Source organism: Pseudorca crassidens, chromosome 2 (genome assembly GCF_039906515.1).
Source record: "Pseudorca crassidens isolate mPseCra1 chromosome 2, mPseCra1.hap1, whole genome shotgun sequence".
Classification (NCBI taxonomy): Eukaryota; Metazoa; Chordata; class Mammalia; order Artiodactyla; family Delphinidae; genus Pseudorca; species Pseudorca crassidens.
Genome location: NC_090297.1, coordinates 158,516,916 through 158,536,362, shown reverse-complemented (window position 1 = coordinate 158,536,362; position 19,447 = coordinate 158,516,916). Strand labels below are relative to the sequence as shown.

At 37.6% G+C, this 19,447-nt stretch overlaps 1 protein-coding gene across 6 annotated transcripts in view; it reads left to right on the top strand.

Moving 5' to 3' along the window:
- Nucleotides 1–19,447, top strand: part of AKT3 (AKT serine/threonine kinase 3) — a 397,729-nt gene that overhangs the window by 38,088 nt on the left and 340,194 nt on the right. Inside the window, exons 3-4 of one of the 6 annotated variants that reach the window (XM_067729502.1) lie at nucleotides 3,241–3,331; nucleotides 8,115–8,209. The exons of 3 other annotated variants lie outside the window; for them this stretch is intronic. In XM_067729502.1, the coding sequence (XP_067585603.1) occupies nucleotides 3,241–3,331; nucleotides 8,115–8,209 (186 nt within the window). Of the gene's footprint in view, nucleotides 1–3,240; nucleotides 3,332–8,114; nucleotides 8,210–19,447 lie in introns of those variants that run through there. 2 more of the 6 variants (XM_067729501.1, XM_067729508.1) reach the window with 2 other exon arrangements.

The window sequence follows — 19,447 nt, the reverse complement described above, 5'->3', positions numbered from 1 at the left end:
CGCACCCAGAACTGTCTGGGTTTTTTTAAGGATGAAAAGAATTTAAGTCATCTGATAGGAGGAGCAGAACTTAAACAGATAGGGAAATATGATGAGTATTAGAAAGAGGGGAGCTCATTGGTCACTGCTGAGAGGGCAATTGCTGTGTTAAGGGGTTGACAGCCTTATTAGTTGCCTTGGAGTTGAAGGTTGAGGAATCAATGGGAAATGAGAAAGTAGTCTTCTAGGAAGCTTGATGTGGTGAAGGGGATTAGAGAAGATGGTAGCTTGAGTTTGTTGTATGGTCAAGTGACTATTTTTTATAGTGAGGAGATGAGATGAATATATTCGCTGTCTAGGAGTGAGCTAAGAACTGGCAAGGTGAGATTAAAGGACAAGAGAGAGAAGATGATAGAAAAAATTCCTGTAGGAAGTTAGATAATATCAAGTACACAAATAGAAAAGAGGGTTGGTTTTTTGTTTGTTTGTTTTGCTACCTTGATGTTTGAATTACATAATAAAATAGATCAGTAAACATCTTTATGATCTGGAAGCTCTTCTAATAGGCATATGTGCTAAAATCATTTAAAAAGAATTAAAGGAATTATACTGACTATGTTGTCTGATATTCCTATATGAAAATAATTAGAAACTCCTTTTATCCGTAACTTCACTGTTGTTCAGTGCTCCAAACAGAAGCAAATGGGTCTTCATTGGTAAGAAAAAAGAGTATCTGTTTTAAGGGTCAGTTGTGTCAAATTGTTCTAACTGGAGGGAGGGGTGCTACTGTGTCATAAATAGCAAGTTTTCTGTGTTTATAAATCAGTGTCTGAGAATCCCAGGATTCTCATTCAAGGGGTCTGGGTTAGGACCCAGAAACCAATTAATTTATGCATGAAATGTTTTTTTTAATATTTAAATATTTATTTATTATTTTGGCTGCGCTGGAATCTTAGGTGCGGCATATGGACTTCTTAGTTGCGGCATGCATGTGGGATCTAGTTCCCTGACCAGGGATTGAACCTGGGCCCCCTGCATTGGGAGTGCAGAGTGTTACCCACTGGACCACCAGGGAAGTCCCCTACCAAATGTTTATTGATTGCTTTCCTACCATTGTCTTATTACCATAATGTGTAGGTGATGTCAGAAGGTGGCCCAGGTGCCTACTCTCTAATTGAAGGACAGAAATAATAAATAAGTAGTTAAACAGGATAATTTCATACAGCCATAAGTGCTACAAAGAAAGTAAACCATGGTATGTACTATGAAAACTAGAGTTACCCTGGTGGGGGAGAGAGAGATAACTTTGCAGACGGTGATCTTGGAAGGAGACTTTCAGGAAGTGGTTTTTTTAAAACCTTGGTTTTTAAAAATTATATTCTAAAATTGTGGTAAAATCTACATAACATAAAATTGACCATTTTAACCATTTTTAAGCATATACAGTGGCGTTAAGTATATTCACATTGCTGTACAGCTGTCACCACCATCCATCTCCAGAACTATTTTTATCTTGCAAAACTGAAACTTTGTACACTTGGCTCCTTCCATGTCCAAAGGTTCTGCATCTCTGGATTCAGCCAATCACAGATTGAAAATATTTTGGAAAAAAAAAAAATCCAGAAAGTTTCTAAAAGCAAAGCTTGAATTTGTCTTGTGCTGGCAGCTATTTACATAGCATATGTATCATTTCAGATATTATAAGTAATCTACAGATGATTTAAAGTATATGGGAGGGTATGCATAGGTTGTATGCAAATACTATGTCATTTTATATAAGGGACTTGAGCATCCACAGATTTTGGTATCTGTGAGGGTCCTGGAACCCTGTGGATACCGAGGGATGACTATACTCTTTAAACCAGGGGTCCCCAACCCCCGGGCCACAGACCGGTATTGGTTGTGGCCTGGTAGGAACAGGGCCACACAGCAGGAGGTGAGCAGTGGGCTAGCGAGCAAAGCTTCATCTGTATCTACAGCCTCTTCCCATCGCTCACATTACCGCCTGAGCGCCACCTCCTGTCAGTTCAGCAGCGGCATTAGATTCTCATAGGAGCACGAACCCTACTGTGAACTGCGCACGCGAGGGATCTAGGTTGCGCGCTTCTTATGAGAATCTAATGCCTGATGATCTGAGGTGGAGCCGAGGCGGTGATGCCAGCACTGGGGAGCGGCTGCAAATACAGATTATCATTAGCAGAGAGGTTTGACTGCACAGAGACCATAATAAATCAGTTGCTTGCAGACTCATGTCAAAACCCTATCTGTGGAACTTCCCTGGTGGTGCAGTGGTTAAGAATCGCCTGCCAGTGCAGGGGACATGGGTTTGAGCCCTGGTCCGGGAAGATCCCACATGCCACAGAGCAACTAAGCCCGTGAGCCACAACTACTGAGCCTGCACTCTAGAGCCCATGAGCCACAACTACTGAGCCTGCGTGCCACAACTACTGAAGCCCGTGCGCCTAGAGCCCGTGCTCCGCAACAAGAGAAGCCACTACAATGAGAAGCCCGCGCACCGCCACGAAGAGTAGCCCCCGCTCGCTGCAACTAGAGGAAGCCTGTGCGCAGCAATGAAGACCCAACACAGCCAAAGATAAATAAATTAATTAATTAAAAAAACAAAAACAAAACAAAATACGTGTCAGTGAGTGGCAAATGAAAACAAGCTCAGGGCTCCCACTGATTCTGCATTATGGTGAGTTGTATAATTATTTCATTATATATTACAATGCATTAATAATAGAAATGGAGTGCACGATAAATGTAATGTGCTTGACTCCCCCCCCGCCGCCTCCCCCCCACCCCACCACCCAGGTCCATGGAAAAGTTGTCTTCCACGAAACCAGTCCCTGGTGCTGAAAAGGTTGGGGACTGCTGCTTTAGACGGTAACTCTCCATTTCCTGCTGAATGAGATACAGCAGGAGTCAGAAATAGCTGATTTTTTGAAATCAGAAAGCAGATGGACAGGCAGTAACTGATTAGCAGAAAGGAAAAGTTACAATGCCTATAAGTGCACAATACCTGTAAGAGGTGTAATACAGTTGACCCTTGAACAACACAAGGGACCCCCACGCAGTCGCAACTCCACGTATAACTTTACAGTCAGCCCTCCATATCTGGAGTTCTGTATCCACAGATTCAACCAGCTACAGATCATGTTACACTATAGTACTTACGTAGTGGAAAAAATCTGTGTATAAGTGGATTCGTGCAGTTAAGCTCATGTATTCAAGGGTTATCTGTATTGTGTCTTTCTGAAGCTCCCAAGAGGCTCAGCATTGGGAGGCACCAGATACTAAGGAAAGTTGAGGTCAGAAGTGGAGCTGAAAACGGAGATTGGTCAGAAAATAGGTACGTTTATAGGTTCTTTCTGTGTATCCTTATAGGTAGGTGACTGCCTCCACCACCAATCCTGGCCTCAGTAGACCAAGGTTTATTCTTTATAAAATTGAAGAAGTGCCTGCATTTTGAAACCAGGGGCAAGTGGATGGCTGATTATTTAAAACAGGAAGATTAAGGGAAATGTACATCCAAACTCTGGAACTTCTAGCTTGCTTCCTCTTTTCTCCTTCCAGAACTTCACAGTTTATCCAGCTCATCTCCTGCAGAAAACTGAACTATCTTAAGGTACTGGTAGGCTTGCCACAAGAGACCCCAGAGTGAATTACACCTGTTGACAAGCCTATTCCCCCACACAGATCTTTCAGTCAATTCTTTTCAGAATGTCATTCTTAACTATGAACTAAGAATCCAGGACCATCAGACATTTGAGGAAAGCCTCCATAAAAAAAGAGAGGTCAAAATAAGCAAACAGAAATAAAGAGGTGGAGGAGGGGAGTGATACCTGCAGTATTGGAAGAAAACAGACACCATAGGGATCAAAAAAAAGCCTAAAAAAAAATCCTCTAATATTATTATCAGAGAAGACACCTGTTTCTCTCCCTACTAAAATGATAGAGAAAACTAAAGCATAAATCCATGAGGGTAAAGAGAACTGGATGAGAGATGACAGCAGAAAGAAGATATCAACTATCAGAAGCTGAGTACCTGATGTAGATTTTGCAGAGCTGGGAAAGCAGAAACTTAGTTCTGTGATATGTGTAGTTGTGCAATCAGAAGTCGGTCTTTTTTCAATTATGATGTGCTTTGCTTTACTTGCACTACTAGTTCTTATTTTTTGAGTAGTATACTCTCTTCTGATTGGAGCTGTTAATGGGTTATCCACCAGTGGAGAAATCAGAATTATTAAAATGTAGTTTTTGTTTTCATGTGGTTCTCTTAAGTGGTCATGCGTTGTACCCTTCTCCCTATTCGTGAACCAACATTTCATAGGAATGGGTAGCTGATGCTTTTCTGGGTGGCAGTGACAGTGGTATTGAAAAGGATGCTGAAAAGAAAATACAAACAATATTCAATCTAAGAATGTGTTCTAAATTTTGCTCGTAAAGTAGTTGTTTAAAACTTGGTTCTTCCTTGTAAAATAATGTAGTAAATGGTTATGAGATTCCCAGACCAAACTTAAAAAACTTTTCTTCAGTAGTTAAATGGACATTGATGAGTGCTCCGGGAGACTGAACTGTTTTGTGTAATATTTTCCTGTGAAAAATTACTTTTTTGTGGTAAAGTGGCTACGTGGATTTAGAGTCATACAGATTTGAATTCAAATCCTGCCTCTGCCATTTTTATGCTGTGTAACCTTGAGTAAGTTATTTAGTGTTTCTGAATCTAAATAAAATCTAAATCAGTAAAATGAGATTAATAATATCCTACTCAGAGGGTAGTTGTAATGATTTAAGTGAAATTAAAATAGATAAAATCACTCAACCTAGCTCCTGGACCCTATAGGGTCAGTAAATGTTCGTAGTTTCCTTCACTTTTACCCTTGAGGTATGTAGTAAGAGGGAACATTAAGAGGGACTTAAGGGAACCGCGTGTCAATTGAAGGTATGTAACATTTTTGAAATGGAATTCCTGTGTTTTTAAACTTTTCCTTATTTATTTGCAACACGTGTGTTCCTTGTCATTTGATATACTTGCTATTGTAATGCCGTAGAAAGAGCATAGGACTGGGACTCAGGAGATCCAGGGTCTAGTCAGCTTCCTTACTAACTAGATGAATGATGGTTGTATATGTTACTTCCCCACTTTGGGTCTCATGTTTGGTTTGAAAAGTGAAAGTGTTTTATCGTAAGGTAACATCTAGAAATTTGTTTCTGCTCTAATATCATATGATCCTGTGATCTGTGAAGCTGAAGTTGTCTTTTTGCGACCTGGGTTTTGTGAGGTGTTAAGGCTTGGGATACATGTATTGTTACAAACGCAATATAATTGTTTGGAAGACTTGAGATTATTGGCGATTATAATAACTAGATTAATAGCTGATGTTTGGCTTTTTCATTGGAAAATAGTTCTGGCTATAAAACCTATTTTTGACTGGAAATATACCAGGACTAGCCATTGTTTTTCTTCCTACAGAGATAAGTGATCTGTTAGTGCTGTTCACATGAAGCTATCACTGTTATTTTTTTCGATGTCATATAGATTTTACCATTGCCCCTAAAAACCCTTTCCTCCCGACAGTCGTGGACATTTTTATTCCTAGCATGATTTGGGATATGTGTGTGTATGTGTTTGTTTTAAATCATGTTTAATGTTTGTTATGCTAATTTTAGTTCAGTTGTCACTACCAAAGCAACCCCCAGGCTAGATCATGTTATTTGTTTCCGTGGTGGTTTTTTTCTTCTCATAGTCTGCATTTTATATTTGTGTGTGTGTATATATATATATATTTGTATATATATATATATTTATATATATATATATGATTTTATAGTATCTTTTTTCCCAGCTGGATTGAAAGCTCTTGGAGAGCAGTAACCACATTTCTTTTGCTGACCTTCATCTATAATGTCTGGCACATAATTGACATTCAGGATGTATTTTTGAATAAACTAATAAATTCATATTGTTTCTCAAGAAATATTAAATGAGTAGAAATATAATGGTAAATAAAAACTCAAAATACTTACTAGAATTAACTGTAGCCTTTGCTCTTATAAAACAGTGAATCTAAAATGAAAGGAAAAAATAACGAAGGTGGTTGTATAAATGACTTTTATTATTGTTTGTGCAAGAACAGTGAACATTCCCTAGTACAGGAAGCAAGTTTTAGAAACTGCTGGCAGAACTAAGAAGTCAGACTGTCCTTGACCCTTAGATCAAATGTTTTAGAGCCTGAGTTTCCTCAAATCTTCAGTTTGGAGTAAACATTTTGACACAATGAAAGATTTATTCTGTAATTTTGGTCTTTATAAACAAAGAGCTTAACTAAATTTGTAGAAACAAAAAACAAAACTTTCTCATTTGTACTAGTTTCATTTTTAAAAAGTTCATTTCCTTTCAAGTGCATAATACTGTAAAGTGAGCTCAGCTGTATTAGTAGATAAACATGTTGATTCATTTGGCCCTGAGCTACTGAATGAAGCCTGGAGGGGCACACTTTGTTCTTTCCCCCACCCAGTGGCAGAATGTTTTTCTTCCTCTTCTCCTTATTGTGGGAAGGAGACTGGAATAAGTGACTATTTAGGTTTACCTGAATTGATTAGGAGGTAAGGGAAAAAGATTTCTTCACTACTTTTTCTTCTTTTAATTCTTGTCATTAATATAAAGCGTATGTTTTTCATCCAGTTCTCATACTTTAATGAGTATGTGGAATAGTAGTTTGCTGTTACATATGACTTCACAGTTTTTATGAAGCCATTTTACTTAATACTCTATTTTGAGTTATTTATTGTTATGCGTCAGAGGTGTCTTCAGGTGTGTTGAGGGTGGACTTAATTTTGGAAGCAAAAAAAAGTATGCTTATATCCAGTGGTATTGGGATAATATACTCATATGATTAATTTATGGTAGAGATTTTATGAAGTATATGAAGAACTTTTATAAAAAACCTAAGATGATCCTTAGTATTTTGGAACAGATTTTAGAAAAGGACCAAAGTATGTGGCTTTTACATAAACCCTATAAGTAGTTGTTTGTTTCAGCACACATTGTTTCCTGTGTGTTTCATATCAAGTTAGGCACAGTGAATAGGCAAAGATTAATAAGAAATTCTCTGCCCTCAAGTAGCTTACTATCTGTGTACCATTTCCCAAAGTCATTATGGGTAGGTATTCCTCAAAAATAGATTTCTGCTTTTGAATAAGTTTGGGAAATACCTGGACTAAACAAAATAGAAGGTTTCCTTAGTAGGGTTCTCAAAAGTGTACCTTGTAGAATTCCAAAAAGTAATTATAGTTTGTGAGATTCTCCAGAAATTCCTGTGACACAATTTTTTTTCTCATGAAACTTCTCAGGTGGGATCTGAGGGGATGGGAGGATGTGAGAGATAGTGGCAGTAGCATGTTCAGAAAGTGGATGATTAATGTGTCATGGGACACCTTTTGTGAAACAGTGGACTCATAATATTCTTATCTAGCCCATGCCTTTGAATACGTCTCAGAAGTCTAGCATTTGCTGCAGATTCTCTATTTATGCATCTTAATCCTTTATAGTTGGATGAAGGGCTTGATTCTTTTGATTGAATTAGTTAAGTGGAAATGGGAATTAGTAATTAATATGAAAAATGCTACCTGTTATCTCAAATTCAGCCTGTCTGAAAGCAGACTAACCATTTCTTCCAAAGTAGTTATACCTCCCAGCTTTTCTATTTGATTATACTGTTTTATCGCTTTTCTAGCACTTAGACATGAGACCACAGTCATTATTGACCTTTTCCTTTGTCTTATCCAACCATAACCCCAATGCCTATAACCAAATACTGCCTAATTTTTCCATAATGTTCATCAGTGTTTTTTCCATTCCCACTGCTGTCATCTAGCTTAGATACACATGAAGTAAATGATCAGTAAATATTTGTCAAATGATGGAATCTGTGTGTGATGTTTCCCAGTGCTAATCCAACACTGCTTTTATTCTGTCTCCCACTCCTAAATTTATATATCTGTCTGAATTATGCTCTTCTGTATGTGTTATATTACACTTTGTTCTCAAATCAGTTCTTATGTGCCCCCTCCCCCTTTTTACATTCCTTAATTTCCTTTTCTTTGCAGCTTCTATTTCTTTTGCATTTCAGTAGCAGGAGTATTTTGTGTGGTGAAAAGTTGCTGTACTACTCTCATGACACTGTTCTCCAAAGCCTGGATCAAAGGGCAGCACAGGAGACTATGGGTGAGTTTCAAGGGCTGAGGAATGCTGTCACCCTCCAGCATTTCTGGTTCAACAGCGTCTAATCATTTTTGACAACTCTACCCCCAATGCTTTTAATAACTTCAGGGTTCATGATTGACTGGTTTGCTCTTATTTGCTTATTGAATACTTATCTGTTAGATACAGAATTATTAATTGTTTGTAAAAAGTTACTAGTTAAATTTTGCTAATTTAAGCAGAAAGGAGGTCTCCTGGAGTTGATTGATGGAGAGGCCAGGCTGTCAGAATTGGGGCTACACAGCTGGGAAAGTGCCTCCATTCCCAAAACAGCTGTAGGAGAGAGAATATTCAGTAACTGAGTATTTTGCTTTTTTAAATTACATTCATATAGCTATTATATTCTTTTCTTTTTCCTTTCTTTTTTTTGCGGTACACGGGCCTCCCACTGCCGCGGCTTCTCCGCCGCGGAGCACGGGCCCTGGACGCGCAGGCCCAGCGGCCATGGCCCACGGGCCCAGCCGCTCCGCGGCACGCGGGATCCTCCCGGACCGGGGCTGCCCCATGTATCGGCAGGCGGACCCCCAACCACTGCGTCACCAGGGAAGCCCTGTTATACTCTTTAATTATAAACTTGTAAATTGAGAAATTATTACTTTTCTTTTCAAGCAGAGGTTATTGTAGGGGATATAGTGGGATGACTGGATTTGTATATCCTGGGATTTCAAATCCAGAGATGGGGAGAAAGAGGAAACACAAATTTTCAGAATATGAAAGGATAATTTTGGTCTACTTCCTGCTTGAGTACCCCTTTTTGAGCAGGGTTAGAGGATAGCCTTAGGTCAGTACATTTCTCAGTGTGTACTTGTTTAAACATAATTCAAATCTCTTGGTGAAAATTCTACCGGTTTCTTGTCTCTTACAGAAGAAAAAACAACCAAACTGCTATCAATAATCTTTAAGGCTCAGAATGATCTGGACAGAGGTAGAGTTACCATGAAGCTAATTAAAGCTTGAGGTCTCTTGCTTGTGCAGGCTGTTTCCTGGACGGGACCTAAATTGGTTAAGGCCACCATAGTTTTATACTTTGACTTCCTCCCTGTCACACTCCGCATCCTTGCAGGTTATGTTGGAGTGCACATAGGAAGTTTTGGAATCCTAAGGAGAGATGTGATTTGCAGTACCTTTCACATATAGTTTAGTTATTGCGGGTTGACCCAGTTTAAGAATGCTTACCAGCTGGGATCCTCACATGAAGGTACAAGGCCAGAGGCTGAATAGTGATATGAACTTGTCCCGTGACACCCAGTCAGGACTGGAAGAATGTGGGTAATGGAGGAGAAACCAAGATGTCCATTTTAAAGTTTGTTAAACATTCTTCTAATCTTAGAACTCGTGAAAGAAATGTAGAAGAGGTTTTCACAAATTCAGTAATTTGAAGTATTTAAGCTGGGACAGAGTGAGCGTCATCAACAGGCAGTTGTGAAGCTGAAAGAAACTTTTCTAAACTATCAATTATAAAAAATAAATTTTCACCCTCTATTCTAGGTGAAAGACTGAACTGTTCTCTCTGATGACTCTATAGAAAATGATATTACAAAATCATTGTCATGAAGAGAGAGTCAAGTGCAATACAGCCAAGATATGTAGGAAAAATTATTATGAAGGTGTGCCAGGGAGTTAATTATTTAAAATATTATGTTAGGATTGTTTGATGTGCTTGAGAACTATTAAAATTTTGTAATTTAATGTAGTTTTCTTTCTCATTCTGAAGAAATACTCAATTTAGGACTTAATTTTGTTTTTATAGTTTTGTATTCTCTTCCCCCAATTTATAAACTTCAATCTCCATTAAAACCTAGATCTACCCTGGATTTCCTCTTGTCTGCCTCTTTAACCTCATCTCATATACTCATCCCCTCGTTCATTGCAGTCCAGACATATTCATCTGTTTGTCCCTCAAATGGATTATGTTTGCTCTCATGTCAGGCCTTAGGCACTTGGGTATTCCACTTTTTCCTTATCTTTTTTTTATGTGGAAGATTTATTTATTTACTTTTTTAAACATCTTTATTGGAGTATAATTGCTTTACAGTGGTGTGTTAGTTTCTGCTCTATAACAAAGTGAATCAGCCATACATATACATATATTACCATATCTCCTCCCTCTTGCATCTCCCTCCCATCCTCCCTATCCCACCCCACTAGGTGGATACAAAGCACCCAGCTGATATCCCTGTGCTATGCAGCTGCTTCCCACTAGCTATTTTCCATTTGGTAGTGTATATACGTACGTGCCACTCTCTTACTTTGTCCCAGCTTACCCTTCCCCCTCCCAGTGTCCTCAAGTCCATTCTCTACATCTGCGTGTTTATTCCTGTCCTGCCCCTAGGCTCTTCATAACCTTTTTTTTTTTTAGATTCCATATATATGTGTTAGCATACAGTATATGTTTTTCTCCTTCTGACTTACTTCACTCTGTATGACAGTCTCTAGGTCCATCCACCTCATTACAGATAACTCAATTTTGTTTCTTTTTATGGCTGAGTAATATTCCATTATATATATACGCGACATCTTCTTTATCCATTCATCTGTTGATGAACAGTTAGGTTGCTTCCATGTGCTGGCTATTGTAAATAGAGCTGCAGTGAACATTGTGGTACATGACTCTTTCTGAATTATGGTGTTCTCAGGGTGTATGCCCAGTAGTGGGATTGCTGGCTTGTATAGTAGTTCTATTTTTAGTTTTTTAAGGAACCTCGATACTGTTCTCCATAGTGGTTGTATCAATTTACATTCCCACCAACAGTGCAAGAGGGTTCCCTTTTCTCTACACCCTCTCCAGCATTTATTGTTTCTAGATTTTTTGATGATGGCCATTCTGACTGGTGTGAGGTGATACCTCATTGTAGTTTTGATTTGCATTTCTCTAATGATTAGTGATGTTGAGCATCCTTTCATGTGTTTGTTGGAAATCTGTATATATTCTTTGGAGAAATGTCTGTTTAGGTCTTCTGCCCATTTTTGGATTGGGTTGTTTGTTTTTTTGATATTGAGCTGCATGAGCTGCTTGTATACTTTGGAGATTAATCCTTTGTCAGTTGCTTCATTTGTGAATATTTTCTCCCATTTTGAGGGTTGTGTTTTTGTCTTGTTTATGGTTTCCTTTGCTGTGCAAAAGCTTTGAAGTTTCATTAGGTCCCATTAGTTTATTTTTGTTTTTATTTCCATTTCTCTAGGAGGTGGGTCAGAAAGGATCTTGCTGTGATTTATGTCATGGAGTGTTCTGCCTATGTTTTCCTCTAAGAGTTTTATAGTGTCTGGCCTTATATTTAGGTCTCTAGTCCATTTTGAGTTTACTTTTGTGTATGGTGCTAGGAAGTGTTCTAATTTCATTCATTTACATGTAGCTGTCCAGTTTTCCCAGCACCACTTATTGAAGAGGATGTCTTTTCTCCATTGTATATTCTTGCCTCCTTTATCAAAAAGAAGGTGACCATATGTATGTGGGTTTATCTCTGGGCTTTCTATCCTCTTCCATTGATCTATATTTCTGTTTTTGTGCCAATACCATACTGCCTTGATTAATGTAGCTTTGTAGTATAGTCTAAAGTAAGGGAGCCTGATTCCTCCAGCTCTGTATTTCTTTCTCAAGATTGCTTTGGCTATTCGGGGTCTTTTTTGTTTCCATACAAACTGTGAAATTATTTGTTCTAGTTCTGTGAAAAATGCCATTGGTAGTTTAATAGGGATTGCATTGAATCTGTAGATAGCTTTGGGTAGTATAGTCAATTTCACAATGCAGATTCTTCCAATCCAAGAACATGGTATATCTCTCCATCTATTTGTATCATCTTTAATTTCTTTCATCAGTGTTGTATAGTTTTCTGCATACAGGTCGTTTGTCTCCTTAGGTAGGTTTATTCCTAGGTATTTTATTCTTTTTGCTGCTGTGGTAAATGGGAGTGTTTCCTTAATTTCTCTTTCAGATTTTTCATCCTTATTGTATAGGATTACAAGAGATTTCTGTGCATTAATTTTGTATCCTGCTACTTTACCAAATTCATTAATTAGCTCTAATAGTGTTCTGGTAGCATCTTTAGGATTCTCTATGTATAGTATCATGTCATCTGCAAACAGTGACAGTTTTACTTCTTCTTTTCTGATTTGGATTCCTTTTATTTCCTTTTATTCTCTGATTGCTGTGGCTAAATATTCCAAAACTATGTTGAATAAGAGTGGTGAGAGTGGGCAGCCTTGTCTTGTTCCTGATCTTAGTGGAAATGGTTTCAGTTTTTCACCATTGAGAATGATGTTGGCTGTGGGTTTGTCATATATGGCCTTTATTATGTTGAGGTAAGTTCCCTCTATGCATACTTTCTGGAGGGTTTGAATCATAAATGCGTGTTGAATTCTGTCGAAAGCTTTTTCTGCGTCTATTGAGATGATCATATGGTTTTTCTCCTTCAGCCTGTTAATATGGTGTATCACATTGATTTGCGTATATTGAAGAATCCTTGCATCCCTGGGAAAAACCCCACTTGATCATGGTGTATGATCATTTTAATATGCTGTTGTATTCTGTTTGCTAGTATTTTGTTGAGGATTTTTGGATCTATGTTCATCAGTGATGTTGGCCTGTAGTTTTCTTTTTTTGTGGCATCTTTGTCTGGTTTTGGTATCAGGGTGATGGTGGCCTCATAGAATGAGTCTGGGAGTGTTCCTCACTGCTATATTTTGGAAGAGTTTGAGAAGGATAGGTGTTAGCTCTTCTCTAAATGTTTGATAGAATCCACCTGTGAAGCCATCTGGTCCAGGGCTTTTGTTTGTTTGAAGATTTTTGATCACATTTCAGTTTCAGTGCTTGTGATTGGTCTGTTTATATTTTCTCTTTCTTCCTGGTTCAGTCTCGGAGGGTTGTGCTTTTCTAAGAATTTGTCCATTTCTTCCAGGTTGTCCATTTTATTGGCATAGAGTTGCTTGTAGTAATCTCTCATGATCCTTTGTATTTCTGCATTGTCAGTTGTTACTTCTCCTTTTTCATTTCTAATTTTGTTGATTTGAGTCTTCTCCCTTTTTTCCTTGATGAGTCTCGCTAATGTTTTATCAATTTTGTTTATCCTCTCAAAGAACCAGCTTTTAGTGTTATTGATCTTTGCTATCATTAACTTCATTTCTTTTTTATTTATTTCTGATCTGATCTTTATGATTTCTTTCCTTCTGCTAACTTTGGGGTTTTTTTGTTCTTCTTTCTCTAATTGCTTTAGGTGTTCGGTTAGGTTTTTTATTTGAGATGTTTCTTGTTTATTGAGGTAGGATTGTATTGCTGTAAACTTCCCTCTTAGAACTGCTTTTGCTGCATCCCATAGGTTTTGGGTTGTCGTGTTTTCATTGTCATTTGTTTCTAGGTATTTTTTGATTTCCTCTTCGATATTTTCAGTGATCTCTAGGTTATGTAGTAGTGTATTGTTTAGCCTCCATGTGTTTGTATTTTTTACAGATTTTTCCCTGTAATTGATATCTACTCTCATAGTGTTGTGGTCGGAAAAGATACTTGATACGATTTCAGTTCAGAAAGGCTTGGTTTGTGACCCAAGATATGATCTATCCTGGAGAATGGTCCATGAGCACTTGAGAAGAAAGTGTATTCTGTTGTTTTTGCATGGAATGTCCTATAAATATCAATTAAGTCCATCTTGTTTAATGTATTATTTAAAGCTTGCGTTTCCTTATTTATTTGCATTTTGGAAGATCTGTCCATTGGTGAAAGTGGGGTGTTAAAGTCCCCTACTGTGATTGTGTTACTGTTGATTTTCCCTTTTATGGCTGTTAGCATTTGCCTTATGTATTGAAGTGCTCCTATATTGGGTGCATAAATATTTACAATTGTTTACAATCTTCGCCTTGGATTGATCCCTTGATCATTATGTAGTGTCCTTCTTTGTCTCTTGTAATAGTCTTTATTTTAAAGTCTATATTGTCTGATATGAGAAGTGCTACTCCAGCTTTCTTTTGGTTTCCATTTGCAAGGAATATATTTTTCCATCCCCTCACTTTTGGTTTGTATGTGTCCCTAGGTCTGAAGTGGGTCTCTTGTAGGCATCGTATATAGGGGTCTTGTTTTTGTATCCATCAGCCAGTCTATGTCTTTTGGTGGGAGCATTTAATCCATTTACATTTAAGGTAGTTATCGATACGTATGTACCTACTACCATTTTCTTAATTATTTTGGGTTTGTTATTTTAAATCTTTTCTCTCTCTTGTGTTTCCTGCCTAGAGAAGTTCCTTTAGCATTTGTTGTAGAGCTGGTTTGGTGGTGCTGAATTCTTTTAGCTTTTGCTTGTCTGTAAAGGTTTTAATTTCTCTGTTGAATCTGTATGAGATCCTTGCTGGGTAGAGTAATCTTGGTTGTGGGTTTTTCCCTTTCATCACTTTAAATATGTCCTGCCACTTCCTTCTGGCTTGCAGAGTTTTTGCTGAAAGATCAGCTGTTAACCTTATGCGGATTCCCTTGTATGTTATTTGTTTTTTTTCCCTTGCTGCTTTTAATATTTGTTCTTTGTATTTAATTTTTCATAGTTTGATTAAGATGTGTCTTGGCATGTTTCTCCTTGGATTTATCCTGTATGGGACTCTCTGTGCTTCCTGGACTATTTCCTTTCCCATATTAGGGAAGTTTTCAACTATTAATCTCTTCAGGTATTTTCTCAGTCCCTTTGTTTTCTCTTCTTCTTCTAGGACCCCTGTAATTCGAATGTTGGTGCATTTCATGTTGTCCCAGAAGTCTCTGAAATTGTCCTCAATTCTTTTCATTCTTTTTTCTTTATTTTTCTCTGTGGCAGTTTTTTCCACTATTTTATCTTCCAGGTCACTTATCCATTCTTCTGCCTCAGTTATTCTGTTATTGATTCCTTCTAGAGAATTTTTAATTTCATTTATTGTGTTGTTCATCATTGTTTGTTTGCTCTTTAGTTCTTCTAGGTCCTTGTGAAACATATCTTGTATTTTCTCCATTTTGTTGCCAAGATTTTGGATCATCTTTAGTATCACTACTCTGAATTCTCTTTCAGGTAGACTGCCTATTTCCTCTTCATTTGTTTGGTCTGGTGGGTTTTTACCTTGCTCCTTCTGCTCTATATTCCTCTGTCTTCTCATTTTTCTTATCTTACTGTGTTTGGGGTCTCCTTTTTGCAGGCTGCAGGTTCATAGTTCCTGCTGTTTTTGGTGTCTGCCCCCAGTGGCTATGTTTGATTCAGTGGGTTGTGTAGGCTTCCTGGTGGTGGGGACTGGTGCCTGTGTTCTCGTGGATGAGGCTTAATCTTGTCTTTCTGGTGGGCAGGACCATGTCCAGTGGTGTTTTTCAGGGTGTGTTTGACCTTATGGTTTTAGGCAGCCTCTTTGCTAATGGGTGTGGTTGTGTTCCTTTCTTGCTAGTTATTTGGCATGGGGTGTCCAGTACTGTAGCTTGCTGGTTGTTGAGTGGAGCTGGGTCTTAGCATTGAGATGGAGATCTCTGGGAGAGCTTTCGCCGTTTGATATTATGTAAGGCTGGGAGGTCTCTGGTGGACCAATGTCCTGAACTCGGCTGTGCCACCTCAGAGGCACAGGCCTGATACCCTGCCGGAGCACCAAGACCCTGTCAGCCACTCGGCCAGGTACGTGGGGCGTTTCTTGCCTTTTATGAAGTCTGAGGTCTTCTGTCAGCGTTCAGTAGATGTTCTGTAGGAGTTGTTCCACATGTAGGTGTAGTTTTGATGTATTTGTGGGGAGGATGGTGATCTCCACGTCCTATTCCTCCGGCATCTTGAAGGTGCCCCCTCTGCCCGGAGGTGGGCTGCAACAGCCAGCCATCTCTAGGTGGCGGTGAAGTTGGGCAGCGGAGCTCACGGGCTCCGGCAGATCAGGGAGAACAAGGTACCCAGCAAGAAGGTGGCCGCAGCGCAGCCCCGGTACAGGCTGAGCCTGAGGAGGCGTTCCTTACCTTTTCGAAGGATTTTTTATTATTTACTTCTCAGGACAAGTGTACTTCTTCTAGAGTCTTTGAACACCCAAAGTATCCTTTTCTTCCTCCCTCGTTTCTACCACATCACCTGTTCTAATATTTTTAAAGCATTTACCAGTACGTGACTTTTTGTTTGTTTATATTTTTATTGACTGCCTTCACCTTCGAGAATATGAGCTTCATCTATGAGGTTATATCGTTCACTGCTGTATTCCCAGAGCCTGGAATAGCGTCTGGACCTTTAGTCACTCAATGGATATATTTTGAATGAAGTGTTATTAATGAGCTTGAGCTTGTACATTTTGCTATGTACTTCTGTGCTATGTATTTACAGTTTCTAATTTTGTTAATTTTTCTTGCATGCCATTTGTCTCTTACAGAGAAAAAAAAACTTCGTCTCTTACAGGTTGTATTCACTGAATGTAATGCTGGGTTGTCTTATCTATTTGTATAAACGCTCTTTTGATCTTTTCTGCAAATATTGCTTAAGTTTGTTATCTGCCATTGTATTTTGATTAAAAGCATTCTGTTTTGGAATATTCAAGCAAACAAAAAACTATGGAGAATAATAAGATGAGCACTCATGTACCCGTCTTGTAGCTTTATAATATTTTAGTATCAGATACTTTTTTTTAAATTAATTGAGCATTACAGATGCACTTGAAGTTTATGCATCCCTCTCATATTACTCCATCTCCTTTTACCCTGCTTATCCAGAGGTATACCTAGTTCTGTGTTTGCCATTCTCATGCATTTATATTTAAAATATTTTCTTATGTATATATGCATATATTAATAATAGAACTAGTATGTTTTCAAACTGTGTATAAATGATACCATACTGCATGTATCTTCTCCAACTTTTTTTTTTATTTAAGTAGGTGATTTACATTGTTGTGATAGTTTTAGGTGTACAACAAAGTGATTCAGTTATACATATATACCAATTCTTTTTCAGATTCTTTTCCATTATAGGGTATTACAAAGTATTGAATATAGTGCTATACAGTAGGCTCTTGTTTACCTATTTCGTATATAGTAACATGTATCTGTTAATGCCATACTCCAAATTTATACCTCCCCCGCTTTCCCCTTTGGTAACCATAAGTTTGTTTTCAGTGCCTGTGAGTCTATTTCTGTTTTGTAAATAAGTTCATTTGTATCATTTTTTTTTAGATTCCACATATAAGTGATATCATGAGTTTTGTATTTTCTGTGTGACTTACTTCACTTAGTATGGTAATATCTAGGTCCATCCATGTTGTTGCAAATGGCATTATTTCGTTCTTTCTTATGGCTGGGTAATATCCCATTATATATATATACATACATATGTATATATACACACACACACACACATATATATATGAGATATATATATATATATATATATATATATATATCATATCTTCTTTATGCATTCCTCTGTCAGTGGACATTTAGGTTGCTTCCATGCCTTGGCTATTATAAATAGTACTGCTATGAATATTGGGGTGCATGTATCTTTTTGAAATAGGAGTATTCCTCTTTTCTGGATATATGCCCAGGAGTGGAATTGCTGGATCATATGGTAACTCTATTTTTAGTTTTTTAAGGAATCTCTATGCTTTTCTTCATAGTGGCTGCACCCATTTATATTCCTATCAATAGTATAGCAGGGTTCCCTTCTCTCCACACACTCTCCACCATTTATTTATGTAGACCTTCTGATGATGGCTATTCTGACTGATGTGAGGTGATACCTCATTGTAGTTTTGATTTGTATTTCTCTGATAATTGGCGATGTTGAGCATCTTTTCATGTGCCTGTTGGCCATGTGTATGTTTTCTTTGGAGAAATGTCTCTTTAGGTCTTCTGCCCATTTTTTGATTAGGTTGTTTTTTGATATTGACCTGTATGAACTATTTGTATATTTTGGAAATTAATCCCTTGTTTGTTGCATCATTTACAAATATTTTCTCCCATTCCTCAGGTTGTCTTTTTGTTTTGTGTATGGTTTTCTTTGCTGTGCAAAAGTTTAATTAGGTCCCATTTATTTAATTTTGCTTTTATTTTCTTTACTCTAGGAGATGGATCCACAAAAGTATTGCTGCAATTTATGTTAAAGAGTGTTCTGCCTATGTTTTCCCCTAGGAGTATCATAGTATCCAGTCTTACATTCAGGTCTTTAATCTGTTTTGAGTTTATTTTTTGCGTATTAGAGATGTTAGAGAATGTTAGAGAATGTTCTAATTTCATTCTTCTGCATGTAGCTGTCCAGTTTTTCCATCACAACTTACTGAAGAGACTGTCTTTTCTTCATTGTATATTCTTGCCTCTGTTGTCATAGATTAATTGACCATAGGTGTGAGGGTTTATTCCTGAACTTTCTGTCCTGTTCCTTTGATCTATGTGTCTGTTTTTGTGCCAGTATCATACTGCTTTGATGACAGTAGCTTTGTAGTATAGTCCGAAGTCAGGGAGCCTGATTCCTCCAGCTGAGTTCTTCTTTCTCAAGATTGTTTTGGCTATTCGGGGTCTTTTGTGTTTCCATATAAATTTAAAAATTATTCGTTCCAGTTCTGTGAAAAATGCCATCAGTAATTTGATAGGGATTGTATTGAATATATAGATTTCCTTGGGTAATGTGGTTATTTTAACAATTATTGATTTTTCCAATTGTGGAAAATGGTATCTTTCCATATGTTTATGTCATCTTCAGTTTCTTTCATCAGTGTCTTACAGTTTGTGGGGTATAGGTCTTTTGGCTCCTTAGGAAGGTTTATTCCTAGCTATTTTATTCTTTTCGATGTGATGATAAATGAGATTGTTTCTTTAATTTCTCTTTCTGATATTTCATTGTTAGTGTATAGAAATGTAACAGATTTCTGTATATTAATTTTGTATCCCGCAACTTTATCTAATTTATTAGTAGTTTTTAGAGCTCTAGTAGTTTTTTGGTGGCTACTTGAGGATTTTCTGTGTACAGTATTATGTCATCTGCAAATAGTGACAGTTTTACTTCTTTCTTTCCAATTTGCATTCCTTTTATTTCTTATTCTCATCTGATTGCTGTGGCTAGGACTTCCAAAACTGTGTTGAATAAAAGTGGTGAGAGTGGGCTTCCTTGTCTTATCTTTTCACCATTGAGTATGATGTTAGTTGTGGGTTTGTCATATATGGGCTTTATTATATGGAGGTATGTTTGCTCTCTGCCCACTTTCTGGAGAATTTTTATCATAAATGGATGTTGAATTTTATCAAAAGCTTTTTTGCAT